Below are 23,650 nucleotides of genomic sequence, written 5' to 3'. Positions count from 1 at the left end.
GACACGGGGCAGTGAGCACAGGGGGTGATGGGTGAACGGGACTGGGTGCGAGTTAGGACACGGGGTAGTGAGCGCAGGGGGTGATGGTTGAACGGGACTGGGTGCGAGTTAGGACACGGGGCAGTGAGCTCAGGGGGTGATGGGTGAACGGGACTGGGTGTGAGTTAGGACACGGGGCAGTGAGCACAGGGGGTGATGGGTGAACGGGACTGGGTGCGAGTTAGGACACGGGGCAGTGAGCACAGGGGGTGATGGGTGAACGGGACTTGGTGCGAGTTAGGACGCGGGGCAGTGAGCACAGGGGGTGATGGGTGAACGGGACTGGGTGCGAGTTAGGACACGGGGCAGTGAGCACGGGGGGTGATGGGTGAACGGGACTGGGTGTGAGTTAGGACACAGGCAGCCGAGTTTTGGATGAGCTCGCCCTTAAACTGTGCGCGACAAGAACCAATTTCTCCTTTTACGTTTCTAGGCTCACGTTACAGCTTTCAGCAATAGGATGTCTTTTCACCACCTGACAAAATTAAGAATGTTATTTGTGAGTTTGCTCATTTAGAATTAGATATCATCATATATCTGTCTTTTTATCACCATTCTAAATTGTACGGGAATCTCATTATTTAAGTGTTGAATATGAAATTCGTTCCACAAAAGACAGGAGCTGAATACTTCACAAGTGCGACTAATCAGAATGATCACAAGTGTAGAAGAGATTTCAATACTTAGTAACATTTTCTGAAGCAATTTAAATTAACCTTGTTCCAAGCTTTTAAAATACGATCATTTCCAAGCTATGAGTCATAGGCCTATGGATTGTACAGTGGAGTGCAGTCCCTTGCAATAAATTGAATCAATGAGGGAATATGGAAGAAGATAAATTTATCCCAACATCTCATATGCTATAATTACCGTTTGGCATAAATATAAATTGGAGTCAGGTCAGGCATTAAAACCTTTTATTAATTCATTCTTGGGACATGGACATCGCTGGCAAGGCCAGCATTTATTGCCCATTTCTGGTTGTTCTTGAGAAGGTGGTGGTGAGCCGCCTTCTTGAACCGCTGCAGTCCGTGAGGTGAAGGTGCTCCCACAGCGCTGTTAGGGAGGGAGTTCCAGGATTTTGACCCAGCGACGATGAAGGAATGGCCGATATATTCCCACGACAGGGCAATGTGCGACTTGGAGGGGAACTTGTAGGTGGTGGTGTTCCCCTGCGCCTGCTGCCCTTGTCCTTCTAGGTGGTAGAGGTCGTGGGTTTGGGAGGTGCTGCCGAAGAAGCCTTGGCGAGTTGCTGCAATGCATCTTGTAGATGGTACACACTGCAGCCCCGGTACCATAATGACAGTCGACGGTACTACCTGTGACTGGTCATCACTGAGCGCCGGGCAGTGGCTAAGTAACCGGCCCTCCTCCAGAAAATGCTAACGGCTTCGGGCAGTTGAGCACCTGGAAGGGGGGAGGGTGAAGAAGGGGGAGGATTGGGTGGGGGGGGGGGGGGGTGCGTCAGTGGGAAACCCGATGGAGGAAATGCCATCAAAAGGCGGATGAGCTAATCCTTGATTCAGCCAACGGGGTCCACAACGCACATGCCATGACGCTGCAGGAAAACATCACAAGTCAATGAAAGAGCACCCACGGAGAGTCCAAAACAAGCAAAGCGATGCGGGAGACAATCACAGGAGTAACTGATGATGATAAATACAAATAAAGGATCGTAATTCAAAGTGTTAGAAAAACAGAAGCACGTATACTGCCTGTTTACACTTGATTGTACGTTTGAAATCATATCTATTCAGTACTCATAGAGTTAACCAAACTTTGGCCAACAGTTTCCCAGTTAGTTGCACACAGACAAACTCACGGTACTTACGCCCTCATGCGGTGCATCCTGGTCTCAGCCATGGTGCGGTTGATAGCTGTGGGACCCTGGGGCACTGCTGGAGTCACAGTGCCACTGTCTGTAATCAATGCAGAAACACCCTGTGATGTCCATCATTCTCACATTAGATTCTGTTTAATGCGAGCACAGCATTTCCCGAGGTGCAGACAGTTGACCTCTACTACACAAGGTCATTAATTGCAGCAATTAATTAAAGATGAGTTGGGGGCGTGCTGCTTTCACCCAAACTGTGAGGATGCAGTTCCAAAACTGCCAGTTACTGGAATCAGTGAATGGAAAACAATGTCACTGTAAGGAGAAGTAGGGCTTTATGAAATTATTTTTCCCGGTGCCACACACGATTATCCGGCCAAGAGGATAGGCCGGGGCTTGCTCTCTGGCCTCTGCGAATACTGGTCTATAAATTTAAAGAGATAATCAACAGCTTTCATTTATATAGCGCCTTTAACGTAGTAAAACATCCCAAGGCGCTTCACAGGAGCGTTGTCACTCATTGCTACCTTCTAACGGACTGTCGGGAGGTGCAATTAGAGAAGGGCAAGTTGGTAATACATTTTTGTTCTCTTAGGTGCCGTATTTCGGATGAGATGTTAAACCGAGGCCCCGTCTGCTCTCTCAGGACGTAAAAGATCCCACCGCCACTATTTTGAAGAAGAGCAGGGGAGTTATCTCCAGTGTCCTGGGGCCAATATTTATCCCTCAATCAACATCACTAAAACAGATGATCTGGTCATTATCACATTGCTGTTTGTGGGAGCTTGCTGTGCGCAAATTGGCTGCCACGTTTCCTACATTACAACAGTGACCACACTTCAAAAAAGGTGCTATATAAATGCAAGTCTTCCTTTCTCTTTCAATACGGTACTGGTCAGATTATCGTACGGTCTTGTAGTAGTACATGAGTTGAAGTGAATTCAGACAAACCAATGAATCTGTGATTAAAACCATAATGTGCAAAAGCTTTAATCCCTGAATATGAATATCTTTCTCTTTCAGATGCTGGACATTTCTAGAATCTCTGTCTTTCTTTTGATTTCATCTCAAGAAATAATCTTATATTTAGAACGAAAAAAAATAGGCCTGCAAGAATTAAATGCAACTGAAAAGCTCCACTTCTACGATTAGCAATAGAGATCGCAACCTTTTCCTCCAATGCGACAGTCAAATCGTCTCCACGGAGCTCAAATACCAGCGAGAGACTCTCGGGAACAGACCCTCGGCAGCAATGGCCAAGTACGGCTCGCTATTAGACCATAATCTTACAGCATCAGGGAGGCAGGGCTCTGAAGCACTTTGCTTAATGCGAGGCTCTTCATTTTTTTAACTGCACCTTCATTTGTAGTAGTTAGGATTTTTACATCTGTTTGAACAAGATAAAATAATGGCTGGCTGGGGAAATTAAATGACAATGTTGGGTACTAAATGTTGTCCAAGAATACTAGAAAGCTTAGGATATCAGACTCCTCTCTAACTCCAATTGTTAGACAGTTTTCCAAGTGATTATTGAGTCACAAAGAGGGATTTAAGACTTCAAACGTTTGTACATACACCAACTCTTGCAACATAATTCCTGAGGGGAGCAGGTCTATTTTTATTATGTGTTAACTTGTTCACATCCAAATCAATTTTACTAGTGCTTTTCTCAGATTATAATTAGAGGGGAGTTGAGGAGAACTTTTTTCACCCAGAGGGTGGTGGGGGTCTGGAACTCACTGCCTGAAAGGGTGGTAGAGGCAGAAACCCTCATCACATTTAAAAAGTACTTGGATATGCACTTGAAGTGCCGTAACCTACAGGGCTACGGACCAAGAGCTGGAAAGTGGGATTAGGCTCGAACGCTCTTTTTCAGCCGGCACAGACACGATGGGCTGAATGGTCTCCTTCTGTGTCGTAAATTTCTGATAAAAAAAGGAAATCTTGCATTTCTCCAGCGCCTTTCTCGACCACAGGACGTCCCAAAGAGCTTCACAGCCAATGAAGTACTATTTTGAAGTGTAGTCACTGTTGTAATGTAGGAAACACGGCAGCCAAAAATGCTCACAGCAAGCTCCCACAAACGTGACCAGATAACGTGTTTTTTATTTTTAAGTGATGTTGGTTGAGGGATAAATATTGGCCACAACTCCCCCTGCATTTCTGAAATAGTGACCGTGGGATCTTTTACGTCCACCTGAGCGAGCAGATGAGGCCTTGGTTTACCGTCTCATGCTGAAAGACAGCACCTCCGACAGTGCAGCACTCCGTCAGCACTGCACTGGGAGCATCAGCCTAGATTTTGTGCTCAAGTCTCTAGCGTGGGATTTGAACCCACGACCTTCTTGACGCCAGAGGCGGGAAGTGCTAGCCACCAAGCCATGGCTGACATTATATCAATTAACAATTTATTTGATTGTCATCAGCAGTTTACTGAAGCTGGGAAATGATTAAATGAGCTGTGCGGGTACACGCTGGGCATCTTCTTAAGGGAAAGTATGTTGCATTTTATTCTAAAGCTCAGTTCTGACAGTCCAACCAGGAAACGGGGCTGCCTGCGTGCAATTGTCTATGATGGAAGGTGGTCACGTACGATGCTTCCTTTAAGCTGCGCGGCCGCACTGCGTTCTGGAGCTCCCGTGCAGCCGGCTCTCCAGCTTTTAAATGCAAAAAAGAAACCGCGCACGCACGGAATTTTGATGGGCCGCCCGGCCCCCCCCCCCAAAAAAAGTTAGAGGGAACATTGATCACATATAGGGGGAGAAATTGGGCACCTTCGTGTCTCCTGTTAGCGCCACCGGTGGGGGGGCGCTTGCAACCGGGCGCAGCGATCGTACCGACACCCGTGAAACCGAGGTGGCGGTTTACGGCGGCGGCGGTAACCACTAGCGCCACGATCTCCTGCGCCCGGAGATCGCGATGTCATCCGGGTACGCCGCGCTCCGGTAGCACCCCAGCTCTGAACTTCACTCTCACCCCCCCCCCGCCTGTCGCCTGCCGTTAGCAACGACAGGTAGAGGAGGCGGTCTGCAGTCGGAGGAGCGCTGGAGGAGCGCGAGATAAAGACGTCAACATCCGGTTTTTCTTTTAGTCGGCAAAGAATGCGGCCTTGTCAGTTTGTCATCGGCAAACAGGCGTTTTGAGCGATTTCAGCGTTTCCACTTGAAGGAGTCTGCTGCCTCAGTAAAATTTATCACTTTCATTTCGGTGAGATTTTAAAGTGTACGATTTCCATCCTTTAATGGGGGCTGTACTGGACCTCGTCCTCCAGCATCAACATCGGAGGCAGTGGAGACAGAGAGAAAGTTTGTAAAATGTTGCCAGAGGGAGGAAGGCCAACAGGGCTCTCAACAGGAGGACTTACCCTCCCAGGGTATTCCGGCAGCATTTCTCCTGCATAAATTTAACTGAGGAACAGTGTCTTAGAAGGCTCCGCTTCAGCAAGGAGGTGGTCACCGAGCTCTGCCACCTCCTGCAGCCAGACCTCGAGCCTCAGATCAGGACCACCACGGCTCTCTCAGTGGCAGTCAAGGTCACCGTCGCCCTCAATTTCTTCGCCAGCGGATCCTTCCAGTCTGCAGCAGGAGACATATCTAACATATCGCAGTTTGCCATCCATTGCTCCATCTGTGAGCTCACAGGTGCTCTCTACAGAAGGAGAAGGGACTACATTTCCTTCCCCATGACCAGAGAGAAGCAGCGTGAACGTGCATGTGGCTTTGCCAGGATAGCGGGCTTCCCCATGGTGCACGGCGCCATTGACTGTACCCACGTCACTTTGCGGGCACCTCATAACAATCCTGGGGTATTCCATAACTGCAAAGGTTACCACTCACTTAATGTGCAATTGGTGTGAGACCACACACAGCGCATCCTCACCATCAATGCTTGCTATCCTGGCAGCAGACATAATGCCTTCATCCTGTGCCAGACCGATGGGCCAGCCCTGTTCCAGCCACCACATCAAGCTCGCGGCTAGCTGGTCAGAGACAAGGGGTATCCGCTCTCCACCTGGCTCATTACTCCCCTCCGCAACCCCAACACTCGTACCTAACACTCATACAGTGAGAGTCATGCCGTCACCAGGAACATCATTGAGCAGACCATCATAGTGCTCAAGCAACAGTTCCGCTGCCTTGATCGCTCGGGAGGAGCCCTCCAGTACTCGGCTGAGCTGGTGTCCCTTTTCGTCGTCATCTGCTGCATGCTGCACAATCTGACCATCATGAGGGCCCAGCCATTCACACCAGGCATAGCCACACCACCTCAGGAGGAGGAAGAGGGAGACGAGGAGGAGGAACAGGAACAGGAACAGCGGCAACGGAGGAGGCCGCCACTCCATCGGCCTTGTGGAAGGGCGGTCCGTGACCGCCTCATCAGACTGCGGTTCCAATGAATTCGAGGCCACTTCCCAGTTGCTCATCCAGTCCCCATCATTCCATCAATTTCTCATTCCATACCACACCCCAAAGCTGAAATGAGACACAGCACCATTTCTGCAACATTCCAATAATAAAAGTATCCACAATCTGTAACCACATACAGGAAACTTTGTGCTATCCGGCACCGACGGGACCGAGCTGCTGCTGTACACTCCAAACTGCCGTACACTCCAGAGCTAATGTTGAAACATACGGAGATTTTCATCTCCGTATGAATCAACAAACCCTGTTGCTTAGCAACAGCCTCTAAACAGTCGGCAAGCGTCTCTGTAGCGTCTCTAGCTGAAGCTGTTGCTTAGCTACAGACGTTGCAGAGCTTGACTGTTCAAAAAAAGAAAAGAAAAGAAACGAAAAGAATAAAAAACGGCTCCTGATTTTTGCCGGTGGCTCCAGCTTGCCGGACGGTTCGCCTCCGGATAACTCAAAGTTTCCTGTATATAAAACAACAATATTAAATAATGACCCTTGTGCAAATCCTTACTTCCCTTCTTTACTGTGCCTTTTCCTAATCTACTGCTCCTACGCAGTCTGTCCCCAGTGGCTGCAGCAGGGCTGGTGCAAGGCTGCTGAGTGTCGGTGCCAGAGACTACAGGTGACCCTCGAGCAGCTCTGGGCCTGGAAGGCCCGGCTGTAGACTGCACCACCTCAGGATGGGTGGCGGTGATCTGGGCTGGCTGGATGACAGGTAGCGGCAAGGGCAGTGGAGGAGTGGTAGTGGTGGGAGCAGGAATGCTGTCATCCTGAGAGAGGACAGCAGCTTCCTGCTCCACTGCCACTCCCCCGGGGCAGCACCTCAGCATCCCTACCAATCTGTTGGAGCACAGATTGCTGGGCTGCTGTGACACCCGCTGGACTGTGGTGGGCCAAGCGATGTTGGCAGCAGTCAGAGCTTGTGTGGCATCAAGCTGAGACTGCATGAGAGCAGTCTGAAACTCGATGGCATCAACCATTGACTGCATTACGGCACTAAGACCTTGCGTGGCTTCCGCCTGTGCTGCAATGGATGCTGCCACATCGCCCATGACACACGGCATGAGGTCTGGGTCCCCACGGTCTCTCAGGGAGTCCAGCATCCTTAGCAGACTGCCAAGGATGGGCTCCATGGTGTGCGCAGAGCTCTGTACAATGTTGGAGGTGGACTCCTCCACGCTCCTTACCATTGCCGACAGGCTCTCGGGCACCCTTGCCATTGCACCTATCATCTCGGTGTGAATACACATCACCCTTCTTGTGAACGCCTCCCCATTGAGGTCCTCATTTGAGTCCTGCTGGCTCCTGAGCTACCCTTTCCCCCTGGCCTTGCTGAAGCCCGCTCGCCCCCGGTGCATCACCCAGTGCAGACCCCTCTACTAAACCTGTCTCTAAAGTGCCAGTATCTGAGGCGGTGCCTGCGGGTGAGAGATGCAGTGACGCGGTGCTTTGCTTCTCCTCCTCCTCTTCTCCTTCCTCACTCTCAGTGGGAGACTGAGGGACAGGCTGGTCATCTGGTTGCTGATTACCTGAAAGCATAAAGGCACAAGACTCGTGTTAATGTGAGGGCAGGGGGGCAGGAAGGGAGCAAGGAATGCAGACAGTAAATGAGCTGGAAAGTGGGAAAGGCTTGTGGTGTGAGGGGGAAGTGGGATGAGAGAAGGAGAGGGGATGAACATACCGTTGTTGCCCCCAAGGGGGTCGACGTTGCCGACGGCCACACCACCCACCACCTGCTGCCCAATGAGTCGCAGCGCTTGCTCCGCCAGGTCCGTAAGCTGTTGGATGTCCGCTTCACCCCCGCCTGTTCTCTGCTGCTCCCTCCTATTGTGGGCCATCTTGGCCTGCAAGAGAAACGAATGTGTGTGAGTCAGAGTCCAGCTGTGTGTTTGGGAGATATGCCTGCCGTAGTTGAATAGCTGTGATTGTAGGCAAGGCGTGAGATGTGGATGTGAGTTTGAGTGGGTGCAGATGTTTGGTGGGTGAGTGGTGAGGGTGTGGTGATTTGCGGTGTGTGCACAGACTGAGGTTCAGATGCTGGTATGTAGGACCTGTTGAAGCGTGTACTCACCTTGACCACCCGAGTGAGGTGGTTGAATTGCTTGCGGCGCTGTGTCAGGCTGCGTTTGCCCACACTACTGGCCGAGACCTCCCGGGCCACTTCACTCCACGTTGCCCTGAAGACCTGGGGCAATGGCCTCCTTCCAGTGTCCGGGAACAGCACTGCCCCCCTTCGCCCCACTCCCACGACCAATGCCACCTCTGTGAAACGACGAGCTCTCTCCCTGGGAGTGGGATCAGCCATCACGATCAGGGGATTGACTTGGTTACAGGTCGCCTTCGCAGCCAGCAATGCTGGTAATAAGGATCTGCCCAATGATGCAACCTCCCCTTTAAGAGCTGGAAGGAGCCAGTGTGAAGGATCATTCCCGATTGCATTGCACCTGAAATTCATCATTACTCCGCTGGTAGTGCCCTTGTAGCGCCCTAATAAGGTCATTAGCACTTGATTTAGTGCTCCAGTTCTTTCCTGGAGCGCTAACAGCCAATTTAGGGGAAGCTCAGATTCATTAGCGCCTGCCGTTAATTTTTCACGATTTCAAAAATTAGCGCCCCAAACAGGGCCATAACGAATTTCTCCCCCTGTAGACATTATATGGCGAATTTGCCGGCGGTCAGAGGGCAGATCTGGAGGCGGGTCCACCGTCAAAATAGCAAAGATTGACAGGGGGTAGGAAACCCGCTGTCAACCCGCCTCCACGCGAGTCTCCCAGGTGTCGGGTTTGTCAGCGGAGAACTGACCTGACACCAAGCGGCGGGGGAGGCAATTGAGCTTGTTAAATGATTTGTTAAGAACCAATTTAAGAGTATTTTGAGGCTTCCTTGCAATTTTACGTTCTCCCCCACGGGTTACCTGCTGTTCGGGGAACATGCTAGCTCAACCTGCTGTGAGTTGAGTCTGCTCTGATGTATCTGATAAGCTGACAGCTGCAGAAGTGGTGTGAAGGATGCCATGTTGCAGCTGGTCAGTTTCAGAGCGTAGAAACTGTTGGTTACTGCATTTGTAATACATAGAGATTTCTTTAGCTTACAAGTTTTTATCAAAGAGCAAGTTATTATCTAAATGGAGAGAAACTGCAAAGTGCTACAGTACAAAGGGATCTGGGGGTCCTGGTGCATGAAACACAGAAGGTTAGTATGCAGGTGCAGCAGGTGATCAGGAAGGCCAATGGAATCTTGGCTTTTATTGCAAGGGGGATGGAGTATAAAAACAGGGAAGTCTTGCTTCAGTTATACAGGGTATTGGTGAGGCCACACCTGGAATACTGCATGCAGTTTTGGTTTCCATATTTAAAAGATATACTTGCTCTCGAGGCGGTTCAGAGAAGGTTCACTCGGTTGATTCCGGAGATGAGGGGGCTGACGTATGAGGAAAGGTTGAGTAGGTTGGGACTCTACTCATTGGAGTTCAGAAGATGAGAGGCGATCTTATCGAAACATATAAGATTGTGAGGGGGCTTGATCGGGTGGATGCGGTGAGGATGTTTCCACTGATGGGTGAGACTAGAACTAGGGGGCATAATCTTAGGATAAGGGGCTGCCCTTTCAAAACTGAGATGAGGAGACACTTCTTCACTCAGAGGGTAGTAAATCTATGGAATTTGCTACCCCAGAGAGCTGTGGAAGCTGCAACATTAAATAAATTTAAAACGGAGATAGACAGTTTCCTAGCAGATAAGGGAATTAGGGGTTACGGGGAGAGGGCAGGGACGTGGACGTGAGTCTAGATTCGGATCAGCCATGATCCTATTGAATGGCGGAGCAGGCCCGAGGGGCCGTATGGCCTACTCCTGCTCCTACTTCTTATGTTCTTATCCAACTGTATGCCCAGTGCCACCTCATTGGGAGAACCTCTCTCACCAGTGACAGATCGCTTCTGTCATCTCACCTGCAGCTGCCATCTATTGGAGCAACATTGGAGCCAATGAAACAATCAGACCATGGTCCTCCGAATCCTTCCACGATCAGCCCCAACACCAACATCACCAGGCACACCAACAACATCACCAACCTTCTCCGCCATCACCTGATGCTGCACTGGACACAGGGCATCAGTCCCTGACAACATTGCTGGCCGGGAGGCCAGCGATGGCATCACCATGGCCAGATTTACTTCACTTGATGCTGTTAACCCTGGCTACCACATGATGCGTAAGGTTGACACCAGCCCACACCAGCACCATGAAGCATCCCTTTAATGTCCAAGCCATTCCATGCACACTCATCACTAAAGCGGGGGGGTGGGGGGGGGGTCGGTGGGGGGAGTTATGTCTAAACAATCACTGGAACTCAGTAAGACACTTCTCAATGTGCGCTCAGATCTGTCCAATAAGGGTCAGTTTTAGAAAAATAGATTTCAGTGTATGACAACACATTACCAGAAACGTCACATGGACATTGGCTAAACCTCTCAAGTGCCCACCCTTGTGTGTTGTATGCTTGCAGTAGAATGAGGGTGAGTGTGAGGGGTGGCTAGTGAGATGGGGAAGTGATAATGCAGATAGAGAGGGATGGGTGGAGGTGCAAGGTAAGTTGGTGTCCTGGGGAGGTCTCTTCCGCCCTTGGAGGGGAAGAGAAATCCCCGCGTACGGTGACTCCCTCCATAAGCATATGGAGGGAGTCACTGGAGAGCCTGGGTGCAGCCGTCCACCTTTGTGCAGTGATTGTCGGTGTTTGCAGCACCTCAATGCTGTCAAACACTGACAGCACAACTGTCAAAATCAATGTGGCCGTGGTCCCTTTAAGGAAACCGGCTGATGACGCGGCACCAAATGACGTCACCAGACCCGCTTCCTGTTAACTGGCTGGGAAGCCCGCAGGGCGGGGCTTAACATGGCCAATCAAGGGAAAGTCCCGTTTACAGAGCGGCTGCAGCCAGGTTCGTGACTGGAACCCGGGAACCAGCTTTCCCGCCACCATCCCGCCTCCACTGGGAAATTCGCGGCCTATGTGTGGCACAGCTTATGCAATCCATTCTACCTGTTGCTAAATGCTGGAAAGTACTTTCCCTAGAATAAAAACCCCTGAAATTAATCTCGAGCACAGTCAAGTGGAATAGTCGGTAGAATTGCTGGCGTTGCAGTGGACTAGAGCAGCCAGTTACAAAATAAAGTCAGCCTGGAATTTTTAAAAAGAACAGGGGGTTAAAACCTAACTCTCTTCTTACCTTGGTGTCAGAAGTTAGATCTTCTAAACTTAGAAAACATATGAATTTTGCAGGATGCAATAAATGGCTCTGGCAGCGAGATTTCCCTCAGCTAAAAGGATGAAGCCTCCAGCTTTTGTGCGATGGAGGCAGGAGCAACTGGCAGAGGCGGAGAGAGGAGCTTCAAATCCCAGATATTAGGGAGGAGTAATAAATCTAAAGCAGAGACCCGGCAGAAGGTACTGCGAGTCCAGAGAGACACTCAATAAGTTACTTCGGCTCTAACTGCAGTTGTATTACCTCCTATTGTACACTGAAAGGCTGGGCAGGAACAGACAGAAAGAAAGACTTGCATTTCTATAGCGCCTTTCACGACCCCCCCCCCCCAGACGTTCCCAAAGTGCTTTACAGCCAATGAAGTACTTTTTTTGAAGTGTAGTCACTGTTGTAATGTGGGAAACACAGCAGCCAATGTGTGCACAGCAAGCTCCCACAAAGAGCAATTTGATAATGACCAGATAATCTGTTTTTTTAAGTGATGTTGATTGAGGTATAAATATTGGCCCCAGGACACCGGGGATAACTCCCCCCGCTCTTCTTCGAAATAGTGCCGCGGGATCTTTTACATCCACCTGAGAGAACAGACGGGGCCTCGGTTTAACATCTCATCTGAAAGATGTTCTTGCCATGGAGGGAGTGCAGCGAAGATTCATCAGACTGATACTTGGGATGACAGGAATGACGTATGAGGAGAGATTGGGTCGATTGGGCTTATACTCGCTGGAGTTTAGAAGAATGAGAGGGGATCTCATTGAAACTTATAAAATTCTAACAGGACTAGACAGACTAGATGCAGGAAGGATGTTCCCGATGGTCGGGGAGTCCAGAACCAGGGGTCACAGTCTACGGATAAGGGGTAAGCCATTTAGGACTGAGATGAGGAGGAATTTCTTCACCCAGAGAGTGGTGAACCTGTGGAATTCTCTACCACAGAAGACAGTTGAGGCCAACTTATTAAATATATTCAAGAAAGAGTTAGATATATTTCTTAAGGCTAAAGGGATCAAGGGATATGGGGAGAAAGCAGGGACAGTGTACTGAATTTGGATGATCAGCCATGATCTCATTAAATGGCGGAACAGGCTCGAGGGGCCGAATGGCCTACTCCTGCTCCTATCTTCTATGTTTCTATGAAAGACAGCATCTACTGGCAGTGCAGCACTCCCTCGGTACTGCACTGGAGTGTCAGCCCAGATTGTTGTGCTCAAGTCTCTGGAGTGGGACTATGAACCCAAACCTTGTGACTCAGAGACGAGAGAGCTGCCCACTGAGCCACGGCTGAGGAGGCGCAAGGCAAGTAGAAACTGTTAGATCTGCTTACACACAGGGTAAATGCGACAAATATTGTTCAGGGCGGGGCTTTAGCTGTGCAGTTTTTGGGTTTATTACCATCAGGCTCGTTATAAGTCTGGCCCACATTATTATAACAAGGTATATTCTGGCCCTGACTACAATTAGTGAAGTGTAACTGTGGTGCGGTAGAATGTGCCTCATGGTTCTGCGGAGATTGGTGCCTCCGGTCATAAAGCACTTAGGGAGAAAAATTCGGTTGCTTTGCAGCTCCCTGGCGCCCGGGCGTGGCACCGCTAATGCCTCCCGTGAAATTCAGCGGGAGGTTAGCGGTGGCAATAGCCGGAAGCGCCCTGCGCCTCCAGCAATGATGTCATCGCCGTGCACAGCGCCCCGCTCGCAAACTTGGCTCGCGCCCCCTGACCTACTGTCGGACGCTATGTCCGACAGGGTCAGGGTAGCGTTTTTGCAGCCGGGGCGGCGATAAATAAAGGGCAGGTGCAGGGCAACTATTTTTTTTTGGGCCGCCTGCCAGCTCCTGCCCCCTCTGGCCTCCTCCTGCGGGGTGCCGGCCGCGATCCGTCAGCCCGGCACTCCTCTCGAGTGCCGGGCTCTTTTGCTGGCACCCCGCTCCCCGGTGGTCCAGCAGGGTGCCGGTGTGCACTGCGCTGGGCCCCTCCCCTTTAATCAGGGGAGGGAGGCTGGCAGTACCGCGGCGCTACGTGCCGACGCGCGTGGCGCTGTTGCACGTAGCGCCGCGATATTCAATGGGAGCACCCCAAGAGGAAGGGGGAGCGCGCCCATTGGGGTGTTACCACTGCATTTCGGGCGCGGGGGCGCTAACTTTTTCCGGGTGCTAAAAGTAGCGCCCCGGCAAAGTTATCGCCCCAAAAGGGGCGCGAGCCCATTCTCCCCTCTTACTCTCTGTGCACTTATTGAACATTCGCAGTGTTCAATTAAATTCAGGCATCGTAATCGTTTTTTTTGCGAAGATCACCAGCGGGCAGAAGCTTCTCAGAATAAAGTTTCTTTCCGATCTCTGTTGGTAATGCTTCAAGTTTAGGGTGAGCTTAGAAGGGGATTGACAGGGTCGATGCTGAGAGGTTGTTTCCCCTGGCTGGAGAGTCTAGAACTAGGGGTCACAGTCTCAGGATAAGGGGTCGGCCATTTAGGACTGAGATGAGGAGGAATTTCTTCACTCAGAGGGTTGTGAATCTTTGGAATTCTCTGCCCCAGAGGGCTGTGGAGGCTCAGTCGTTGACGTATGAGGAGAGATTGGGTCGATTGGGCTTATACTCACTGGAGTTTAGAAGATTGAGAGGGGATCTCATCGAAACCTATAAAATTCTGTCAGGCCTGGACAGACTAGATGCAGGAAGGATGTTTCGGATGGCCGGGGAGTCCAGGACCAGGGGTCATAGTCTAAGGATAAGGGGTAAGCCATTTAGGACTGAAATGAGGAGGAATTTCTTCACCCAGAGAGTGGTGAACCTGTGGAATTCTCTGCCACAGAGGGCGGTGGAGGCCAGTTCATTAAATATATTCAGAAAAGAGTTGGATATATTTCTTGAGGCTAAAGGGATCAAGGGATATGGGGAGAAGGCAGGGACAGGGTACTGAATTTGGATGATCAGCCATGATCACATTGAATGGCGGAGCAGGCTCGAGGGGCCGAATGGCCTACTCCTGCTCCTATCATCTATGTTTCTATGTTGAGTATATTCAAGGCTGAGATCGATAGACTTTTGGACTCTCGGGGAATCGAGGGATATGGGGATCGGGCGGGAAAGTGGAGTTGAGGTCGATGATCAGCCACGATCTTAGTGAATGGCGGAGCAGGCTCGAGGGGCCGTATGGCCGACTCCTGCTCCTAATTCTTATGTTCTTATGAGCTGAGTGCTTAATTGTAACTGAACACGAACTTGCTGCTTTCTCTCCATTTCATCAAAATTGTCAGTCGGAGTCGCACAATCGTCCAGCATCCCGTACAGTGACATTTCACCTGATATTATAAAAAAAACTATAGAGGTTTGACTGTTGCGAATTTGCAATGGGGGAAGGAAAAGGATGCCTTTTTTTATTTAAGTTGAAAAATCCAGGCAAAAGTCTGTATGGCGTGTAGACAGTGTAGGCTGTAAAGAGTAAGGGCGTAAACAACAAAACAAAGGGTGGCGGTTAGGTCAGTCAAGCTTGTTTTTAACGAGCTGAATCCATGGCTTTGTGCTCCCAATGGGGAGTGTTGCTCACGGGGAGCTCCGCTCGAGAAATCTCCAGCGCACTGTCCCAATTTTCTGGTTTTTAGTTTAAATGGGTGGAAAATCAGACACTGGAGACCCACAATTTCCCGATCAGTGCTCCCCGTGAGCGCCTGACATTGGAACACTATTAAAAGCCAAGACTGTACTTTCTAAGGGAGAAGAGGGATGACTGAGAAGTTCCACAATTTTGAGATGCTGAATGGCCTACTCCTGTACCTGTGTTCCCATAGGTTTCTGGCTAGTCAAGGGCATGAAGGGATAGGGAGCCAAAGCAGGTGGATGGAGTAAGGATACAGATCAGCCATGACCTCACTGAAAGGCGGAACGGCCTCGAAGGGATGAATCCTGTTCCTATGTTCAATGTTCCCCTTTTAAGCTGCTCGGCCGTGCAGCGGTCAGGAGGTCCCGCGCAGGCTTTGGAATGGAAAAACAGCGCAAGCGCAGAAAAGTGAATGGGCCGTTAAAGGGGCCGTGCACCCAAAAAAAAATTAGAGGGGACATTGTCTTTGTTCCTATAGATTTTTGCTGGAAAGAGTGTTCGCGTCGGAGATGGTGCGATTAATCTTGGTTTCAGACATAACGATGAAGCTCTGCAGGCAAGGTTTGAGCATGCAGTGTATGATAATAAAAAGCACTCACACTCACACACACACACTCACACACAGACCTACACACACACACACACACTCACACACACACAGACACTCACACACAGACACACACACTCACAGTCACTCACACAGACACTCACACAGACACACAGACACTCACACACACACAGACACTCACACACACACACACACTCACACACACAGACACTCACACACACAGACACTCACACACACAGACACACACTCACACACACACAGACACTCACACAGACACACACACTCACAGTCACTCACACAGACACTCACACAGACACACAGACTCACACACACACACAGACACTCACACACTCACAGACACTCACACACTCACACACACAGACACACACTCACACACACACAGACACTCACACACAGACACACACACTCACAGTCACTCACACACAGACACTCACACACACACAGACACTCACACACACAGACACACACACACACTCACACACACTCACACACTGACTCACACAGACACACACACACAGACACACACACACAGACACACACACACTCACACACACACAGACACTCACACAGACCTACACTCACACACACACACACACAGACACACACACAGACACTCACACACAGACCTACACACTCACACAGACACACACACACAGTCACTCACACTCACACAGACACACACACACACAGACACTCACACACACACAGACACTCACACACACAGACACTCACACACACAGACACTCACACACTGACTCACACAGACACTCACACACACAGACACTCACACACACTGACTCACACAGACACTCACACACAGACACTCACACACACATACACTCACACACACACAGACACTCACACACACTCAGACACACACACACAGACACACACACACAGACACTCACACACACACAGACACTCACATACATACAGACACTCACACACACAGACACTCACACACACACAGACACTCACACTCACACAGACACTCACACACACAGACACTCACACTCACACACACACACACACACACAGACACTCACACACACAGACACTCACACACACAGACACATACACACTGACTCACACAGACACTCACACACAGACACTCACACACACAGACACTCACACACACAGACACATACACACTGACTCACACAGACACACACACAGACACTCACACACACACAGACACACACACAGACACTCACACACACAGACACTCACACACACAGACACACACAGACACTCACACACACACAGACACTCACACACACACAGACACTCACACTCACACAGACACACACACACACAGACACTCACACACAGACACATACACACTGACACTCACACACACACACTCACACTCACACAGACACTCACACACACACAGACACTCACACACACACAGACACTCACACACACACAGACACTCACACACACACAGACACTCACACACACTCAGACACACACACACAGACACACACACACACACACACAGACTCACACGCGCCATGCTTATATTCTACCTGTGGTGCACAAAAATAATTTAAGGTTGAGCTGAATTTGTTCAAACAAACCTTGAACTGGATTTAAGTTTCAAAAATGTCGAGCAAATGATCATTTGGTTCCTAATAATGCGAATTGTTGTCAGGAAAAAAATGATTTCAGTAGAAAATGGCTCCTTTGTACCACTGTGTTAGATATTGAATTCACGATAAAGACATTAGCCTTGTTAGCCCGGTATTCGTGGTAATACAGGTGGGGCAAGGGGCTCACCTAATGACCTGCTGTCTAGGACATCCTCCATGCACCTCACCAGAGCCTCAACATCGGTGTCCTGAAAGAATGAAAACACAACAAGAATGAATCACGCACGGCACCACAGACAGACAGTCGACACGTGCCAGATAGACTATTGATTACCGCGATCCTTTCCATCCATTCTGCTTAACAATGTCTGTTTCCAAAAGTCATTACTGTACATTGTCAAAGCTTGCAGACAGCAGTTAACCTATGAATTATTACAAACCTCGGGCACTTTGGAAAACATTATTACAGCAATATGGTCCATGCTCATTGGTACTTGCAAGTTCTGCACAGGAGTCAGCTTTTTTTTTGAAAAACGCCAATTAGTCTAAAAATATTCATCTCATCTACCGCGCGTAGAAAATTGACTCCTAATTATGCCTTCACTTCAATGACTGAAATATTTGTTTAAGGGGGCTGAGTGAAGGCATTCTTTTATATCTGGCTGCCTAGTGCAGAAATATATTGGTGTGCAGATGCCGGAGTTGGACTGGGGTGGACAAATGTAAGAAGTCACACAACACCAGGTTATAGTCCAACAGCTTTATTGGACTATATTAAGGGCAAGAGGATAACCAGGGAAAGGGTAGGGCCCATTAGGGACCAAAGTGGCAATCTGTGTGTAGAGCCAGATGATGTAGGCGGGGTTTTAAATGAATTTTTTGCATCTGTGTTCACTATGGAGAAAGACGATGCAGACATAGAAATCGGGCAAGGGGGCTGTGACATACTTGAACATATTAGCATCGAGAGGGAGGAGGTGCTAGCGGTTTTAGCAGGCCAAAAAGTGGATAAATCCCCAGGCCCAGACGAGATGTATCCCAGGCTGCTGTGGGAGGCAAAGGAGGAGATTGCAGGGGCTCTGACACAAATTTTCAGAACCTCTCTGGCCACAGGGGATGTACCAGAGGACTGGAGAACAGCTAACGTAGTACCATTATTCAAGAAGGGTAGCAGGGATAAACCAGGGAATTACAGGCCAGTGAGCCTAACATCTGTGGTAGGGAAATTATTGGAAAAAATTCTGAGAGACAAAATTAGTCTCCACTTGGAGAGGCAAGGATTAATCGGGGATAGTCAGCATGGCTTTGTCAAGGGTAAATCATGTCTGACAAATCTGATTGAATTTTTCGAGGGGGTGACTAGGGGGGTGGATGAGGGAAATGCTGTGGATGTGGTTTACATGGACTTCAGTAAAGCTTTTGACAAAGTCCCGCATAGGAGACTGGTCAAGAAGGTAAGAGCCCATGGGATCCAGGGTGCCTTGGCGCGTTGGATCATAAACTGGCTGAGTGGCAGGAGGCAGAGGGTGATGGTCGAAGGTTGCTTTTGTGACTGGAAGCCTGTGTCCAGTGGGGTACCTCAGGGATCGGTGCTGGGTCCCTTGTTGTTTGTGATCTACATAAATGATTTGGATGAGAATGTAAAAGGTATGATCAGTAAGTTCGCAGATGACACGAAAATTGGTGGGGTGGTAAATTGTGAGGAGGAAAGCCTCAGGCTACAGGACGATATAAACGGGTTGGTCAGATGGGCGGAAAAGTGGCAAATGGAATTTAACCCTGAAAAGTGCGAGGTGATGCATTTTGGACGGACAAATAAGGCAAGGGAATACACAATGAGTGGTAGGACCCTAGGAAGTACAGAGGGTCAGAGGGACCTTGGTGTACATGTACATAGATCCCTGAAGGCAGCGGAACAGGTAGATAAGGTGGTTAAAAAGGCATATGGGATACTTGCCTTCATTAGCCGAGGCATAGAATATAAGAGCAGGGAGGTTATGATGGAGCTGTACAAAACGCTGGTGAGGCCACAGCTGGAGTACTGTGTGCAGTTCTGGTCGCCTCACTATAGGAAGGATGTGATTGCTTTGGAGAGGGTGCAGAGAAGATTCACCAGGATGTTACCTGGGATGGAGCGCCTCAGCTATGAAGAGAGGCTGGACAGGCTGGGGTTGTTTTCCTTGGAGCAAAGAAGGCTGAGGGGGGACCTGATTGAGGTGTACAAAATGATGAGGGGCATAGATAGGGTAGACAAAGAGGAACTTTTCCCCTTAGTAGGGGGGTCAATAACAAGGGGGCATAGATTCAGGGTAAGGGGCAGGAGATTTAGAGGGGATTTGAGGAGGAACTTTTTCACCCAGAGGGTGGTTGGAATGTGGAACTCAATGCCTGAAAGGGTGGTAGAGGCAGGAACCCTCACAACATTCAAGAAGCATTTGGATGAGCACTTGAAATGCCATTGCATACAAGGCTATGGACCAAATGCTGGAAGATGGGATTAGACTGGACAGGGATGGATGGGCGGCGCAGACACGATGGGCCGAAGGGCCTCTTTCTGTGCTGTAAAACTCTATGACTCTATGAACACCAGGTTATAGTCCAACAGCTTTATTGGAAATCACAAGCTTTCGGAGCGCTGCTCCTTCGTCAGGTGAAGTGGAGAGATGCATAAAGACACAGCTTATATAGTCAGAGAATAATGTCAGATGTTTACAGGTAATCTTTCCAACTGCCATTTATCACACCTCGGCAGAGAGATAATCACAGCAATCAAAGGTGTGAATGGTGTCCAAACAGGTCAGTCAGGTAAAAAACCCTTGTGACCCCACCTCATTGTTCTTTGATGTAATGTTTTTACCTGACTGACCTGTTTGGACACCATTCACACCTTTGATTGCTGTGATTATCTCTCTGCCGAGGTGTGATAAATGGCAGTTGGAAAGATTACCTGTAAACATCTGACATTATTCTCTGACTATATAAGCTGTGTCTTTATGCATTTCTCCACTTCACCTGACGAAGGAGCAGCGCTCCGAAAGCTTGTGATTTCAAATAAAGCTGTTGGACTATAACCTGGTGTTGTGTGACTTCTTACAGAAATATATTAGCAAGCAAAATTCCTTTCCAGAAAAGTCATATTATTCTGTAGGTTTCCCTCAGCTAAGCTTTAAACAAAAAAAAAAGATGGATAGTTAAACTGAAAGTTAAACAGTATCAGTTTTGGCTCAGTGGGCGGCACCCTCGCCTCTGAGTCAGAAGGTTGTGGGTTCAAGTCCCACTCCAGAGACTTGAGCACAAAAATCTAGGCTGACACTCCCAGTGCAGTACTGAGGGAGTGCTGCACTGTCGGAGCTGCTGTCTTCCGGATGAGACGTTAAACCGAGGCCCCGTCTGCTCTCTCAGGTGGACGTAAAAGATCCCGCGGCACTATTTCAAAGAAGAGATGGGGATTTCTCCCCGGTGTCCTGGTCAAAATTTCTCCCTCAATCAACATCACTAAAACAGATTATCTGGTCATTATCACATTGTTGTTTCTGGGAGCTTGCTGTGCGCAAATTGTCTGCTGCATTCCTACATTACAACAGTGACTACACTTCAAAAATTACTTCATTGGCTGTAAAGCGCTTTAGGATGTCCAGTGGTTGTGAAAGGCGCTATATAAATGCAAATCTTTCTTTCTAATATATACATCCGCTTACGCTGAGGGCCCACGTTTGAGCTTTGAATAAATACACACATAATGCAGCAATAATTGTCAGCCAGCCAGGGGTATAATTGCAAGTTATAATTACCTTGAAGAAATGAAATAGAACAGAACAGGTGACACGTGGATTTTTTTTTAAACTTTATGATAAATTCTGTGACGTTCCACTGAGACTTGGTGAATGGGAGTGTGGTTCACAGGTTGGTCACTCAACACTATAGGGTTGGTCTGCGCTCTCCCGTCCACTGTGCTGGGAACCTCACCCTCTTACTTTTCTACCGCTTCTCCAGCCAGTTATTGTTGGTACGTGGAACTCGACTAATTCAGCTTCTGAAAGGTGCTTATGTTTAGCTCATTCAATAGGACAAAAAAAGTGATTGGCATCACTGAAGAGAGAGAGAGAGTCAAGAGAGAGCGAGAGAGAGAATTGCACATCACCCTAGCAACAACCAGTGTTCAAGATTGAAGAAAGGCTTTGGGTTGTTTATAGTAGTGCCATACTGTAAACATCCCACTACATACTACTGCAACTTACGCGAAAGGATGTTGCTATACATTGCAAAAGGATGTTGACAATACAAATGTGTAGAGAAATGTAAACTTGTGTGCGGAAGAATCGGCTGAAGGACGGTGCATTGACCAGAGACTACCAAGTAAGGCAAGGCCACTTCCAGTTTGATAAAGGAATCAGTGTATAAAAAAAGAAGCTTTTTGTGTTAAGTTAGAAAATAGAGAAACCAACTAGACTTGAGCGCATGCCTACGTTCAGAACTGCTGACGAAACTCCGCTTGTAAACTACGTTACACTCTGAAGAAATTATACTCCGCTGTTAGTTTGTTTTTAATGTTAAAGTAGAAAAGACAAAGGGGGAAAATTGGCTCGAACCCCCTTCGGGGCGATAACGTCGCTACTTTTTTGCGCCCAAAACAGTTAGCGTCCCGCGCCCGAAATTGAATGGCAGCACCCGCAGCAGGAGGCGGGGGTGCTACTGGAAGCGCTCTCCCTCCCTCTTGGGGCACTCACGTTGAATATCGCGATGCTACGTGCAGCAGCGCCACGCACACCGGCACGTAGAAACATAGAAGATAGGAGCAGGAGTAGGCCATTCGGCCCCTCGAGCCTGCTCCGCCATTCAATGAGATCATGGCTGATCATCCAAATTCAGTACCCTGTCCCTGCCTTCTCCCCATATCCCTTGATCCCTTTAGCCTTAAGAAATATATCTAACTCCTTCTTGAATATATTTAATGAATTGGCCTCTACTGCCTTCTGTGGTAGAGAATTCCACAGGTTCACCACTCTCTGGGTGAAGAAATTCCTCCTCATCTCTGTCCTAAATGGCTTACCCCTTATCCTTAGACTGTGACCCCTGGTTCTGGACTCCCCCGCCATCGGGAACATCCTTCCTGCATCTAGTCTGTCTAGTCCTGTTAGAATTTTATAAGTTTCAGAGATCCCCTCTCATTCTTCTAAACTCCAGCGAGTATAAACCCAATTGACCCAATCTCTCCTCATACGTCATTCCTGCCACCCCAGGTATCAGTCTGGTGAATCTTCGCTGCACTCCCTCCATGGCAAGAACATCCTTCCTCAGATAAGGCGACCAAAACTGCACACAATACTCAAGGTGTGGTCTCACCAAGGCCCTGTACAACTGCAGCAAGACATCCTTGTTCCTGTACTCAAATCCTCTCACTACGAAGGCCAACATACCGTTTGCCTTCTTAACCGCCTGCTGCACCTGCATGCTTACCTTCAGCGACTGGTGCACAAGGACACCCAGGTCTCGTTGCACTTCCCCTTCTCCCAATCTATTGCCATTCAGATAATAATCTGCCTTCCTGTTTTTGCCACCAAAGTGGATAACCTCGCATTTATCCACATTATACTGCATCTGCCATGCATCTGCCCAATCACCCAACCTGTCCAAATCATATTGGAGTTTCTCGGCATCCTCCTCACAGCACACACGCCCACCCAGCTTTGTGTCGTCTGCAAACGTGCTACTACAGGCCTCCCTCCTACAGGGGAGCAGGATGCCGGCAAAAGAGCCCGGCACTCAAGAGGAGTGCCGGGCTGACGGTGCGCGGCCAGCACCCCGCAGGAGCATGGCGGCCCGGCACCTGCCCTTTAATTATCGCCACCCCAGCAGCAAAAAACGCCACCCTGACCCTGTCGGACATAGCGCTCGGCGGTAGGTCAGGGGGCGCGAACTAAGTTTGCGGCCGGGGCGCGAGTGGGGCGATTACATCATCGCCGGAGGCGCAGCACCGCGGGGCGCTACCAGTTACCGCCGCTGCTAACCACCTGCTGAATTTCACGGGAGGCGTTAGTAGCACCGCGCCCAGGCGCTAGTTGCTTTGCGCCCCGTTAGTGCCTCCCCAAACTGATTATAACCATAAGACTGAATTCGTTACTACTCAAGTGAACAAGAGAAGATTGGTTAAAGCCACAGTTATAACTCAACCATGACCTCGTCCTACTCCCAACATGACACCAACTGCTCTTCCTTTCCGCCTCTATCTCTCTCTCTCCCTCTCCCCACCCACCCCTCCCCACCAACTGTACAAACCTCTACACAGATATTTGCCAACTGTTGACGGGTTTGATACTGAGATACCAA

At 49.3% G+C, this 23,650-nt stretch overlaps 1 protein-coding gene across 2 annotated transcripts in view; it reads right to left on the bottom strand.

The window, feature by feature from the left end:
- nek11 (NIMA-related kinase 11) overlaps positions 1–23,650 on the bottom strand; it is a 362,483-nt gene that overhangs the window by 45,133 nt on the left and 293,700 nt on the right. Inside the window, exons 14-15 of one of the 2 annotated variants that reach the window (XM_085989285.1) lie at positions 17,511–17,571; positions 1,871–1,958 (exon numbers count right to left, since the gene is read on the bottom strand). In XM_085989285.1, the coding sequence (XP_085845411.1) occupies positions 1,871–1,958; positions 17,511–17,571 (149 nt within the window). The remainder of the gene's footprint in view (positions 1–1,870; positions 1,959–17,510; positions 17,572–23,650) is intronic. The other variant, XM_085989286.1, reaches the window with a different exon arrangement.

Source organism: Somniosus microcephalus, chromosome 5 (genome assembly GCF_052327205.1).
Source record: "Somniosus microcephalus isolate GS21.2 chromosome 5, FLI_Smic_1.0, whole genome shotgun sequence".
Classification (NCBI taxonomy): domain Eukaryota; kingdom Metazoa; phylum Chordata; class Chondrichthyes; order Squaliformes; family Somniosidae; genus Somniosus; species Somniosus microcephalus.
The sequence above is the reverse complement of the archived record's forward strand: the minus strand, read 5'-3'. Positions and strand labels throughout refer to the sequence as shown.